The following is a 14355-nucleotide window of genomic DNA, read 5'->3' as shown; positions in this document are numbered from 1 at the left end:
AGCCCCCTGAATATAACCCTGCCAAACACTGCGCCCCCTGAATATAATCCTGCCAAACACCGAGCCCCCTGAATATAACCCTGCCAAACACTGCGCCCCCTGAATATAATCCTGCCAAACACCGAGCCCCCTGAATATAACCCTGCCAAACACCGAGCCCCCTGAATATAACCCTGCCAAACACCGAGCCCCCTGAATATAATCCTGCCAAACACCGAGCCCCCTGAATATAATCCTGCCAAACACCAAACCCCCTGAATATAACCCTGCCTAACACCGAGCCCCTGAATATAATCCTGCCAAACACCAAACCCCCTGAATATAACCCTGCCAAACACCGAGCCCCTGAATATAATCCTGCCAAACACCAAACCCCCTGAATATAACCCTGCCAAACACTGCGCCCCCTAAATATAACCCTGCCAAACACTGCGCCCCCTGAATATAACCCTGCCAAACACCGATCCCCCTGAATATAACCCTGCCAAACACCGAGCCCCCTGAATATAACCCTGCCAAACACCGAGCCCCCTGAATATAACCCTGCCAAACACCGAGCCCCCTGAATATAATCCTGCCAAACACCGAGCCCCCTGAATGTAACCCTGCCAAATACCAAGCCCCCTGAATATAACCCTGCCAAACACTGCGCCCCCTGAATATAACCCTGCCAAACACTGCACCCCCTGAATATAATCCTGCCAAACACCGAGCCCCTAAATATAACCCTGCGCCCCCTGAATATAACCCTGCCAAACACCGAGCCCCCTGAATATAACCCTGCCAAACACTGCGCCCCCTGAATATAACCCTGCCAAACACCGAGCCCCCTGAATATAACCCTGCCAAACACCGAGCCCCCTGAATATAACCCTGCCAAACACCAAGCCCCCTGAATATAACCCTGCCAAACACCAAACCCCCTGAATATAACCCTGCCAAACACCAAACCCCCTGAATATAACCCTGCCAAACACTGCGCCCCCTGAATATAACCCTGCCAAACACTGAGCCCCCTGAATATAACCCTGCCAAACACCGAGCCCCCGGAATATAACCCTGCCAAACACCGAGCCCCCGGAATATAACCCTGCCAAACACCGAGCCCCCTGAATATAACCCTGCCAAACACCGAGCCCCCTGAATATAACCCTGCCAAACACCGAGCCCCCTGAATATAACCCTGCCAAACACCAAACCCCCTGAATATAACCCTTCCAAACACCGAGCCCCCTGAATATAACCCTGCCAAACACCGAGCCCCCTGAATATAACCCTGCCAAACACCAAACCCCCTGAAAATACTGATACACACTATGGCTGAATCCCACCCCCCCTACTGTCCTCCTCCAGACTCCTTTGTCCCCCCCCATAGACATCTGTGTCCCCTCAGGGGGGTGGAAATTAAAAAGAAAACTACTTGTCTACGGGAAAAAACAGAGAAGAATCTACTTGTCCTGGTACAAAATTATTGTAACCCAAATATTCTGTAAATCGGATCTTTTATCAATAAATACTTCATAGGCAGAACGGTCACCCCATTAGGTGGACAGGGGCCCCGATAAGTGAGTCCGCCCCATTAATGGAATCCTGCAGTGCAAAATAACTGATCCTGACCGCCGGGAAACCCCTCCCACGATCCTCTGTAAGGGGCCCCCGGCAGAAATGGGGGCTTGTCCGCATGACGCAGCGACAGACACCCCCCCCCCCATGTATCCCACAAATACATGGAAGGGCATTTCAGCAGCCGTGTCATGCAGGGACAGAACATTCCCTTCATCCCGTCTGCTGGGGCCTCATACAAGAGTTGGGGGGAGCGGTCACCCCCGGGCGTCCGGCCATACCATTTCCACATCTCTGCCCCTCCTCCAGACCCCTCTGTCCCCCTCAGTGGCGTTGCGACCCGGGTGCGGGGGGTGCGGCCCGCACCGGGTGACACCAACCTAATGGGGTGACACCAAGATGCTCCGTAGCCCCACCCCCCCTCCCCAGCTACACAGACACCCCCCCCCATCTGTGCCCGACCGGCCTCCCATCCGTCAGCACCCCCATCCCCCCCCCCCCCCCCGCGCTGTGTGTGCGGTGCGCCCGTCCGTCAGCAACCCCCCTCTTTCTCCTGCACTGTTTGCCCGTCCATCATCACACCCCCCCCCCTCACCTTCACCAGCATTGTGCCCGGCCTCCGCTCCCACGTCTGCGCCGACCTGACGTCACACCGCATGGCCGCGCAGGAGGACGTCAGTTACGTCACTCGCACGGCGCCCGGTGAGAAGGAGCGCTGCGCTGGATGGGTGAGTGTGTTTGTGTCTGTCTCTATCTATGTTTGTGTATGTGACTGTGTGTGTGTATGAGACTCTGTGTGTGTGTGACTGTGTGACTCTGTGTGTGTGTGTGTGTGTCTGTGAGTGTGTGTCTCTGACTGTGTGTGTTTGTGTGTGTCTCTCTCTCTGTGTTGTATGTGTTTTTTGTGTGTGTGTGTGGGGGGGGGCGGGGGGGGGGTGGTGGTGGTGGTATAACCAGCAATCTATTGTGGGGACTTTGACCCCATTGTGGGGAACCTGCAAGGGAACCTGCGGCCTAATGTGGGGAAACTACTACCAAGTGTGGGGAGTCTATGCTACCTTATGTGGGGAGTCTATGCTACCTTATGTGGGGAGTCTATGCTACCTTATGTGGGGAATCTGTGCTACCTAATGTGGGGAAATTGCTACCTAATGTGGGGAATCTGTGCTACCTAATGTGGGGAAATTGCTACCTAATGTGGGGTAACTGGTACCTACCTAATGTGGGGGAACTGGTACCAAATGTGGGGAATCTATGCTGCCTAATGTGGGGAATAGATGCTACCTAATGTGGGGAGACTGCGACCTACCTAATGCGGGGGAACTGCTGCCTACCTAATGCTCCCCCCCTGGCAGTAGCACCCTCATCATCCACCAGCAACACCCCCCCCCCAACAGCACCTCCATCAGCAGATCCTGATGGTGGATGATGGCGGTGCTCCTGCCAGGAGGATGATCCTGCCGATGGATGATGGGGATGATACTGCCAGGGGGGATGGCTAGTAGCACCCTCATCATCCTCCAGCAACACCCCCCGAGTAGTAGCACCCCCATCATCCACTAGCAACACCACCAATACCCCCCTCCCATCGTAATAGCATCAGCTAACGGATGTTGAGGGGTGTTACTGCGGTTGTGGTATTATATTCAGAGGGTGCACTGTATGGCAACGTTATATTCAGAGGGCGCCGTTTGTGGTAGTATTATATTCAGAGGGCGCAGTTTGTGGTAGTATTATATTCAGAGGGCGCAGTTTGTGGTAGTATTATATTCAGAGGGCGCAGTTTGTGGTAGTATTATATTCAGAGGGCGCAGTTTGTGGTAGTATTATATTCAGAGGGCGCAGTTTGTGGTAGTATTATATTCAGAGGGCGCAGTTTGTGGTAGTATTATATTCAGAGGGCGCAGTTTGTGGTAGTATTATATTCAGAGGGCGCAGTTTGTGGTAGTATTATATTCAGAGGGCGCAGTTTGTATTATTAGAGATGAGCGAACTTACAGTAAATTCGATTCGTCACAAACTTCTCGGCTCGGCAGTTGATAACTTATTCTGCGTAAATTAGTTCAGCCTTCAGGTGCTCCGGTGGGCTGGAAAAGGTGGATACAATCCTAGGAAAGAGTCTCCTAGGACTGTATCCACCTTTTCCAGCCCACGGGAGCACCGGAAAGCTGAACTCATTTATGCAGGAAAAGTTATTAACTGCCGAGCAGAGAAGTTTGTGACGAGTTTTAATCAGCTGGTGCTACAAAGTTAAACAGATTTGTAAATTACTTCTATTTAAAAATCTTAATCCTTCCAGTACTTATTAGCTGCTGTATAAGCGATTCACAGGAGGTTATTTTCCTTTTTAATTTCTTTTCTGTCTGACCACAGTGCTCTGTGCTGATACCTCTGTCCATGTCAAGAACTGTCCATAGTAGGAGCAAATCCCCATAGCAAACCTATCCTGCTCTGGATAGTTCCTGACATGGACAGAGGTGTCAGCAAATAGCACTGTGGTCAGACTGGAAAGAACTACACAACTTCCTGTGGAGCATACAGCAGCTGATAAGTACTGTAAGTATTAAGATTTTAAATAGAAGTAATTTAAAAATCTGTTTAACTTTCTGGCACCAGTTGATATAAAAGTAAATGTTTTCCAGTGGAGTACCCCTTTAAGTAATTCTGGGAGCTGTATATTTAAATGGTGAAAACTTCCTTAACACTTTCCTATTCTGTGACAACTGGTATATCTGATTATTATACTGGAATTTCTCACAATGCGCTACAACAGTGGTGTCTGTCACAACAGGCTAAAAACTTACTGGGGGGAGGGGGTACGTATGGGGGTGACACCATTTTCTACCGCACCGGGTGACACCAACCCTAGCAACGCCACTGGTCCCCCTTATTTAGACTCCGTTCCCCACATACTGTTTCCTGAGTGTTGTCCCTGTACTGTGACATCACTGTGTGTATTATCTCTGTACTGTGACATCACTGTGTGTATTATCCCTGTACTGTGACATCACTGTGTGTATTATCCCTGTACTGTGACATCACTGTGTATTATCCCTGTACTGTGACATCACTGTGTATTATCCCTGTACTGTGACATCTCTGTGTATTATCCCTGTACTGTGACATCACTGTGTATTATCCCTGTACTGTGACATCACTGTGTATTATCCCTGTACTGTGACATCACTGTGTATTATCCCTGTACTGTGACATCACTGTGTATTATCCCTGTACTGTGACATCTCTGTGTATTATCCCTGTACTGTGACATCACTGTGTGTATTATCCCTGTACTGTGACATCACTGTGTATTATCCCTGTACTGTGACATCACTGTGTATTATCCCTGTACTGTGACATCACTGTGTATTATCCCTGTACTGTGACATCACTGTGTATTATCTCTGTACTGTGACATCTCTGTGTATTATCCCTGTACTGTGACATCACTGTGTATTATCCCTGTACTGTGACATCACTGTGTATTATCCCTGTACTGTGACATCACTGTGTATTATTCCTGTACTGTGACATCACTGTGTGTATTATCCCTGTACTGTGACATCACTGTGTGTATTATCCCTGTACTGTGACATCACTGTGTGTATTATCCCTGTACTGTGACATCACTGTGTATTATCCCTGTACTGTGACATCACTGTGTGTATTATCCCTGTACTGTGACATCACTGTGTGTATTATCCCTGTACTGTGACACCACTGTGTATTATCCCTGTACTGTGACATCACTGTGTGTATTATCCCTGTACTGTGACACCACTGTGTATTATCCCTGTACTGTGACACCACTGTGTATTATCCCTGTACTGTGACATCACTGTGTATTATCCCTGTACTGTGACATCACTGTGTGTATTATCCCTGTACTGTGACATCACTGTGTGTATTATCCCTGTACTGTGACATCACTGTGTGTATTATCCCTGTACTGTGACATCACTGTGTATTATCCCTGTACTGTGACATCACTGTGTGTATTATCCCTGTACTGTGACATCACTGTGTATTATCCCTGTACTGTGACATCACTGTGTAGTATCCCTGTACTGTGACATCACTGTGTATTATCTCTGTACTGTGACATCACTGTGTATTATCCCTGTACTGTGACATCACTGTGTATTATCCCTGTACTGTGACATCACTGTGTGTATTATCCTTGTACTGTGACATCACTGTGTGTATTATCCCTGTACTGTGACATCACTCTCTGTATTATCCCTGTACTGTGACATCACTCTCTGTATTATCCCTGTACTGTGACATCACTCTCTGTATTATCCCTGTACTGTGACATCACTCTCTGTATTATCCCTGTACTGTGACATCACTGTGTGTATTATCCCTGTACTGTGACATCACTGTGTGTATTATCCCTGTACTGTGACATCACTGTGTGTATTATCCCTGTACTGTGACATCACTGTGTATTATCCCTGTACTGTGACATCACTGTGTGTATTATCCCTGTACTGTGACATCACTGTGTATTATCCCTGTACTGTGACATCACTGTGTAGTATCCCTGTACTGTGACATCACTGTGTATTATCTCTGTACTGTGACATCACTGTGTATTATCCCTGTACTGTGACATCACTGTGTGTATTATCCTTGTACTGTGACATCACTGTGTGTATTATCCCTGTACTGTGACATCACTGTATATTATCCCTGTACTGTGACATCACTGTGTGTATTATCCCTGTACTGTGACATCACTGTGTGTATTATCCCTGTACTGTGACATCACTGTGTGTATTATCCCTGTACTGTGACATCACTCTCTGTATTATCCCTGTACTGTGACATCACTGTGTGTATTATCCCTGTACTGTGACATCACTGTGTATTATCCCTGTACTGTGACATCACTGTGTGTTAACTCTGTACTGTCAGGGCCGGCTTAGGTGTTCAGGCGCTCTGTGTGAGCTAACCTTGTGGCGCCCCCCCCCCCCCATTAACCCATAAACGTACACAGAGGAATAAAATCTTTGTAACAAATATTTTTTTTAAATATTTAATCAGTCCGCTGCCCCTGTTAATCAGTTGAAGTGCAGTTCCCCCACATTAGGTGCAGTATAGTTCCCCCACATTAGGTGCAGTATAGTTCCCCCACGTTAGGTGCAGTATAGTTCCCCCACGTTAGGTGCAGTATAGTTCCCCCACGTTAGGTGCAGTATAGTTCCCCCACGTTAGGTGCAGTATAGTTCCCCCACGTTAGGTGCAGTATAGTTCCCCCACGTTAGGTGCAGTATAGTTCCCCCACGTTAGGTGCAGTATAGTTCCCCCACGTTAGGTGCAGTATAGTTCCCCCACGTTAGGTGCAGTATAGTTCCCCCACGTTAGGTGCAGTATGGTTCCCCCACGTTAGGTGCAGTATGGTACCCCCACGTTAGGTGCAGTATGGTTCCCCCACGTTAGGTGCAGTATGGTTCCCCCACGTTAGGTGCAGTATAGTTCCCCCACGTTAGGTGCAGTATAGTTCCCCCACGTTAGGTGCAGTATAGTTCCCCCACGTTAGGTGCAGTATAGTTCCCCCACGTTAGGTGCAGTATAGTTCCCCCACGTTAGGTGCAGTATAGTTCCCCCACGTTAGGTGCAGTATAGTTCTCCCCACGTTAGGTGCAGTATAGTTCTCCCCACGTTAGGTGCAGTATAGTTCCCCCCACGTTAGGTGCAGTATAGTTCTCCCCACGTTAGGTGCAGTATAGTTCTCCCCACGTTAGGTGCAGTATAGTTCTCCCCCACGTTAGGTGCAGTATAGTTCCCCCACGTTAGGTGCAGTATAGTTCCCCCACGTTAGGTGCAGTATAGTTCTCCCCACGTTAGGTGCAGTATAGTTCCCCCACGTTAGGTGCAGTATAGTTCCCCCCACGTTAGGTGCAGTATAGTTCTCCCCACGTTAGGTGCAGTATAGTTCCCCCACGTTAGGTGCAGTATAGTTCCCCCACGTTAGGTGCAGTATAGTTCTCCCCACGTTAGGTGCAGTATAGTTCCCCCACGTTAGGTGCAGTATAGTTCCCCCCACGTTAGGTGCAGTATAGTTCCCCCCACGTTAGGTGCAGTATAGTTCCCCCCACGTTAGGTGCAGTATAGTTCCCCCCACGTTAGGTGCAGTATAGTTCCCCCCACGTTAGGTGCAGTATAGTTCCCCCCACGTTAGGTGCAGTATAGTTCTCCCCACATTAGGTGCAGTATAGTTCTCCCCACATTAGGTGCAGTATAGTTCTCCCCACATTAGGTGCAGTATAGTTCTCCCCACATTAGGTGCAGTATAGTTCCCCCACATTAGGGGCAGTACAGTTCTCCCACATTAGGGGCAGTACAGTTCTCCCACAGACATACAGCCTTCAGCCATATACAGTGTTACTGCCCCACTTCAGTGTTCCAACCACCGCTCCGGGGTCAGGATCTACTTCTATGGCCTATAGACCATAGCAGTAGGTCCTGGGACCGGAGGAGTGGTGGTCGGATCACTGAAGCTCTCCCATAGACTTGCATAGCGGGGGCGGGGGTGACGTCACACGGGGGCGGAGTCGTGACATCACGATACTTCGGCCCCGTGGTCGGCACCCAGAAGTTTGTGAGTTGGCAGTGCGGTGTGCAGCTCAAAGAGGTGGGTGCCGAATGCAAGATTGTGAGGGTCCCCAGCGGCGGATAGGGGATAAGATGTCTTAGGGCCAGAGTACCCCTTTAAGGGCTTGCTGGGACTTATAGTAGGACTGGACAATTTAATGCAGACCACACTGACTGACTTGACCCCCCCCCCCCAGGACACTTATGGGGGAGACTAGTAGGGAGCCCATAGGTCACCCCTGGGATCACCTGGTCACTGGTACCTCCTGGGTAACAATCACATGGTACATTTCTTAAAGCAACAACACATTATATATTATACATAGAAAAACATATATACAGGGTGGAAACAAGTACAAGGGGCCCAGGAGACACAGAAGGGAGGCTGCTGGATAGGGCAGCAAGGGTACGGGGTAACACCTCCCATACTGGGACACCACAGTAGTGAGGTGAAAAGAACTCCAAAGCTTCAAATTTATAAAAAAAAAAAAATGTCTGACAGTCTGACACCTGGGCGCCCTCTTGTTTGACTGGGTGCCTGGAGCAGGAGCTCTAAGAGCACCATTGTTATTCCGGCCTTGCTTACAGTAAAGAATCCTCCATTACAACATCATGTGGAAAGTTCCATAGTGTCACTGCTCTTACAGTAAAGAATCACTGTGTGTGAGGATGCCCCCGATGTCATGGTTACCAGCCTAGGTATAAAGAAATCCCTATAAAGATCTCTGTCCTGTCCGTGCATATATCTGTACATTGTGATCAGATCCGTCTTCTCTCCAACCTACACAACCCTCCTACATCTCAGCTCTGGGGGCGCGGCTTGATGACATCACTCCCCTGATGCTGGAGCTCACTGACGTAGTATTATGGCCGGCATTAGAGGAGAGACGTCATCAGGCTGAGCCCCTTGTGATGGATTTTCCCCGATGGGTAAGAGCTGGCCCAGCTTGGAGGGCGGGGTCTACTGTAATGTAAGTATAGTAGAATCTCCCAATAGAGGGCACTAAAAATGTGTCCCCTATAGAGAGATGTCCCTCATTAGGAAAAAGGCTCAGAATTCTTCCTAAATTACGAAATTCTGTCCCGTACTCACCCCCCCCCCTTTATACCCTGTGCCATCTAATTCCCCCTTACATTGTGCCATTATATCCCCCCCCCCACCGTGCCATTTCATTCCCCATCATTACCCTCTGTGTAAATTCATCACCCCCTCTTTATGAAGTGGATAAAGGGGGAATAAAATGGCCCACGGGGATCAAGAGGAAATTATGTGGCTCAGGGGGCAATAAAGGGGGATGTTTTGTCACAGCGGAATAAAGTCGTCTGGAGGGATCAGAGGGGTGAATGATGTGGCCGGCGGACGTACAGAAGCGGGAGAGTACTGTTTGAATAGCAGTCTTCTGCTTCTGTGCTGGGGCTTCTGCAGGGGGGTGAAGTGGGGGCCTGGGCCCCTTACTGTGGTATTGGCTGTACACTTGGGAGTGTTTTGTCCCCTATTGGGAGTGTTTTGTCCCCTATTGGGAGTGTTTTGTCCCCTATTGGGAGTGTTTTGTCCTCCTATTGGGAGTGTTTTGTCCCCTATTGGGAGTGTTTTGTCTCCTATTGGGAGTGTTTTGTCTCCTATTGGGATTGTTTTGTCCTCTATCGGGAGTGTTTTGTCCTCTATCGGGAGTGTTTTGTCCTCTATCGGGAGTGTTTTGTCCTCTATCGGGAGTGTTTTGTCCTCTATCGGGAGTGTTTTGTCCTCTATCGGGAGTGTTTTGTCCTCTATCGGGAGTGTTTTGTCCTCTATCGGGAGTGTTTTGTCCTCTATCGGGAGTGTTTTGTCCTCTATCGGGAGTGTTTTGTCCTCTATCGGGAGTGTTTTGTCCTCTATCGGGAGTGTTTTGTCCTCTATCGGGAGTGTTTTGTCCTCTATCGGGAGTGTTTTGTCCTCTATCGGGAGTGTTTTGTCCTCTATCGGGAGTGTTTTGTCCCCTATCGGGAGTGTTTTGTCCCCTATCGAGAGCGTTTTGTCCCTCTATTGGGAGCGTTTTGTCCCTCTATTGGGAGTGTTTTGTCTCCTATTGGGAGTGATTTGTCTCCTCTATTGGGAGTGATTTGTCTCCTCTATTGGGAGTGTTTTGTCCCCTATTGGGAGTGTTTTGTCCCCTATTGGGAGTGTTTTGTCCTCTATTGGGAGTGTTTTGTCTCCTATTGGAAGTGTTTTTGTCCCCCTATCGGGAGTGTTTTTGTCCCTCTATCGGGGGTTTGTCTCCTTTCGGGTGTGTCCGTGTCCGCTATTGGGAATGTCCCCTATTCAGTAGGCGCAAATACATTAAGTCTTATAGGACTCCGCCGGGGAATAAAAAACTGTCCGCTATTGGGAGGTGTCCCCTATTGGGAGGTTTCCGCTAAGGGAGATTTTACTTTATATGCCAAACTTCCGGCGGGGACACTGGGTCTCATTGATGGTGAACCCCCTTAAAAATGCCTTGCTTAGGACACTCTCCCTATATAAGAATTGGAGAACTACTGTCACCGTGGTTTATATATCACATGGAAGACGAGGCGGTAGCTTTTTTGCCAATCACGTTGGGACAAGGCTTCATCGTAACAATACTTTATCATTTGCCTCTACTAAAGCCGTATGTATGGAAACCTTGGACATTCTCTACTTCTCTTCTCCTCCAACTTCTCTACCTAATGTTTATAAAGTTCTCGATAAGTTTTTGGAGATCTTTGTACCATGATAGATCCAAGACCCTTGATATTAACGTTCCCCATCTGATCTCTGATGGAAAGAAGAGAAGGTTCAACACTATGGTAAAAATGTCACCGCTCTCCTTGTTTAGTGTATGAACCTTAGACTGGAGGGACATTTACATCTTTGGTCTTCTCTAAATCTCTTCTGGTTGGGTCACATTTTGGCTGCCATAATGACTGGACCTCATAGATTGTTGTATTATGTTCCGTACTGATAGATCTCCCATCTACTGACCTTATATCTATTAACATCTCCTTAAGTTTGTCTAAGGAAATAAACATTGTGGAGGAGCTCTGAATGTTTTGTCTGCGGGAAAGTGGTCGGTGGTTTAAGCTTCTCGCACATATCTAAATATTATTGTTCCACTAGACTAGACTCTTAGGTACAACAGCACAGAAAGTCTCCTCTTCCATGTTGGATTAGAGTGGAACAGACATCTTGTCCAGAGATGCCCAGTGATCTTCTACCATGGCTAAAGGCCAAAGACTGTCCTACAATCCTATATCCACTCCTTCATCTACCATGACTGAAGGCCAAAGACCGTCCTACAATCTTATACCCAATCCTCAACCTACCATGACTGAAGGCCAAAGACCGTCCTACAATCTTATACCCAATCCGCAACATACCATGACTGAAGGCCAAAGACTGTCCTACAATCTTATACCCAATCCTCAACCTACCATGACTGAAGGCCAAAGACCGTCCTACAATCTTATGTCTACTACTCAACCTACCATGACTGAAGGCCAAAGACCGTCCTACAATCTTATACCCAATCCTCAACCTACCATGACTGAAGGCCAAAGACCGTCTTACAATCTTATACCCAATCCTCAACCTACCATGACTGAAGGCCAAAGACCGTCCTACAATCTTATGTCTACTACTCAACCTACCATGACTGAAGGCCAAAAATCGTCATACAATGTTTATATTTTTCCTGATTAGTTTCTTCTTTAGAACTGAACCCCTTAAGGACCAAGGATTTTTAAATTTTTTGAACTTTTGTTTTTTCCTCCTCACCTTCTAAAAATGATAACACTTTAAATTTTCGACTAACAGACCCATATGGGGGCTTTTTTTTATTTATTTTTTTTGCGCCACCAATTTTACTTTGTAATGACATCAAAAATGTTACCACAAAATCTACACTGAAACCAGAAAAAAAATATTTGTGAGGCTAAATTGAAAAAAAAACAAAAACGGCATTTTGTAAATTTGGGGGCTTTCATTTCTACTCAGCGCACTTTTGAGTTAAAATGACACCTTTTATCTTTATTCTTTTGGTCCATACGATTAAAATGATATTCAATTCATAAAAGTTTGATTTTGTTATACTTCTGTTAAAAAATTTAGAAAATTTGTAGGTTTAAAAATGTCCTCTTCTGACCCCTATAAGTATTTTATTTTTTCATATACAGGACGGTCTGGAACATTTTTGTTTTGATGGGACTTTTTGATGAGTTTTTGATCACGGTTGGGGGCGATCCACGCCACTGAACCACCAGGGAGTGTTTACAGGTTCATTCAGACGCCGCTGTCAACTTTTACAGTGGCAATCTAAAGGGTTAACAGCTGGACGCGGCGATCGCTGCATGTCGACTATTAATGCCCGCCCTCAGCTACAGGAATCAGCTGGGAGCCGGCCGGTACGGCGCAGAGGCACAGACACTCAACTCATACCCCGTTAATGGCACAAGGACGTGTATACACGTCCTTGGTCGTTAACAGGTTAAATCAGTTTTGTCCCCCATCTTTAGAGCAGCTCTATATAATCAATGTCTTTTTGTAGGTAAGGGTCTTCAGAACTGAGCCCTGTAGGAGGTCACTGTCTATCTGTCACAAGGATCTGTACCAGGACATAGTCATGATGGAGGATCACCGGCTCCTCACATCACAAGGTAAGAAGAGACATATATAAAGATATCGCTCTCACTACCTAGTAACATAGAAATCTATCCAGCACTGATGTATTCATTCTCTGTGTGTTCCCTACAGATGGAGTCATTGATAGAAATCCACTAGAGAGGTGTCCTCGTCCTCTGTATTCCCAGGACTGTCCAGAGGGAAATGTCCTGTCTCATCTGGGGGGAGATCTGACTAATATTAAAGTGGAGGATGACTCAGAAGAAGAGAGGATGATGGGGGATCACCCGTGTATGAGGGAAGTGAAGGAGGAAACTCCAGATGATGATACCCCAGGTATGTAACAATGGATTTAGACGGAGTGGGGATATAATACACAACCCTGTTCTCACTACTTCTTTAGATCAGGTTACGTGCTGCCCATAGAAGTCTATGGAGAGAGGAGTGATGGGAAGGTAGATGACTGATAAACCTAACATAAAGCCACAGTTTTGTGTAGGTTTCTCCTTGTGCCATCAGAACATCTCTGACCCATCGTGGTCTGGACTCCACAAGATCTCTGAGGGGGTTCCTGTGGCCACTGTTATTAGAGGATCCCAGGGTCCATAACATGATTAGGTAGGTGATACGTCTCACAGTATTCATCTACATGCTAAGGGGTGAAGCCTCCAGGATCAGCCTATATTACAGCTAGGTACTCCTCCGTAATGAGCACGGCTGTGGGTACTCCTCCTTACTGAGCACGGCTATGGGTACTCCTCCGTACTGAGCACGACTATGGGTACTCCTCCGTACTGAGCACGGCTGTGGGTACTCCTCCGTACTGAGCACGGCTATGGGTACTCCTCCGTACTGAGCACGGCTGTGGGTACTCCTCCGTACTGAGCACGACTATGGGTACTCCTCTATACTGAGCACGGCTATGGGTACTCCTCCGTACTGAGCATGGCTATGGGTACTCCTCCGTACTGAGCATGGCTATGGGTACTCCTCCGTACTGAGAATGGCTATGGGTACTCCTCCGTACTGAGCACGGCTATGGGTACTCCTCTATACTGAGCACGGCTATGGGTACTCCTGCGTACTGAGCATGGCTATGGGTACTCCTCCGTACTGAGCACGGCTATGGGTACTCCTCTATACTGAGCATGGATATGGGTACTCCTCCGTACTGAGCTCGGCTATAGGTACTCCTCCGTACTGAGCACGGCTATGGGTCCTCCTCCGTACTGGGCACGGCTATGGGTACTCCTCCGTACTGAACACTGCTATGTGTACTCCTCCGTACTGAGCTCGGCTATGGGTACTCCTCCGCACTGAGCACGGCTATGTGTACTCTTCCGTACTGAGCACAGCTATGGTTACTCCTCCGTACTGAGTACGTCTATGGGTACTCCTCCGTACTGAGCACGGCTATGGTTACTCCTCCGTACTGAGCACGGCCATGGTTACTCCTCCGTACTGAGCACGGCCATGGTTACTCCTCCGTACTGAGCACGGCTATGGGTACTCCTTCGTACTGAGCACGGCTATGGGTACTCCTTCGTACTGAGCACGGCTATGGGTACTCCTTCGTA

At 48.0% G+C, this 14355-nt stretch overlaps 1 protein-coding gene across 1 annotated transcript in view; it reads left to right on the top strand.

Annotated features, from left to right (window-relative positions):
- Nucleotides 1-14355, top strand: part of LOC130297985 (oocyte zinc finger protein XlCOF7.1-like) — a 104581-nt gene that overhangs the window by 5835 nt on the left and 84391 nt on the right. Inside the window, exons 2-3 of the mRNA XM_056550860.1 lie at nt 12705-12813; nt 12911-13114. Of these exons, the coding sequence (XP_056406835.1) occupies nt 12780-12813; nt 12911-13114 (238 nt within the window). The 5' untranslated portion in view covers nt 12705-12779. The remainder of the gene's footprint in view (nt 1-12704; nt 12814-12910; nt 13115-14355) is intronic.

The sequence above is a fragment of the Hyla sarda genome (genome assembly GCF_029499605.1).
Source record: "Hyla sarda isolate aHylSar1 chromosome 1 unlocalized genomic scaffold, aHylSar1.hap1 SUPER_1_unloc_14, whole genome shotgun sequence".
Classification (NCBI taxonomy): domain Eukaryota; kingdom Metazoa; phylum Chordata; class Amphibia; order Anura; family Hylidae; genus Hyla; species Hyla sarda.
The sequence above is the reverse complement of the archived record's forward strand: the minus strand, read 5'-3'. Positions and strand labels throughout refer to the sequence as shown.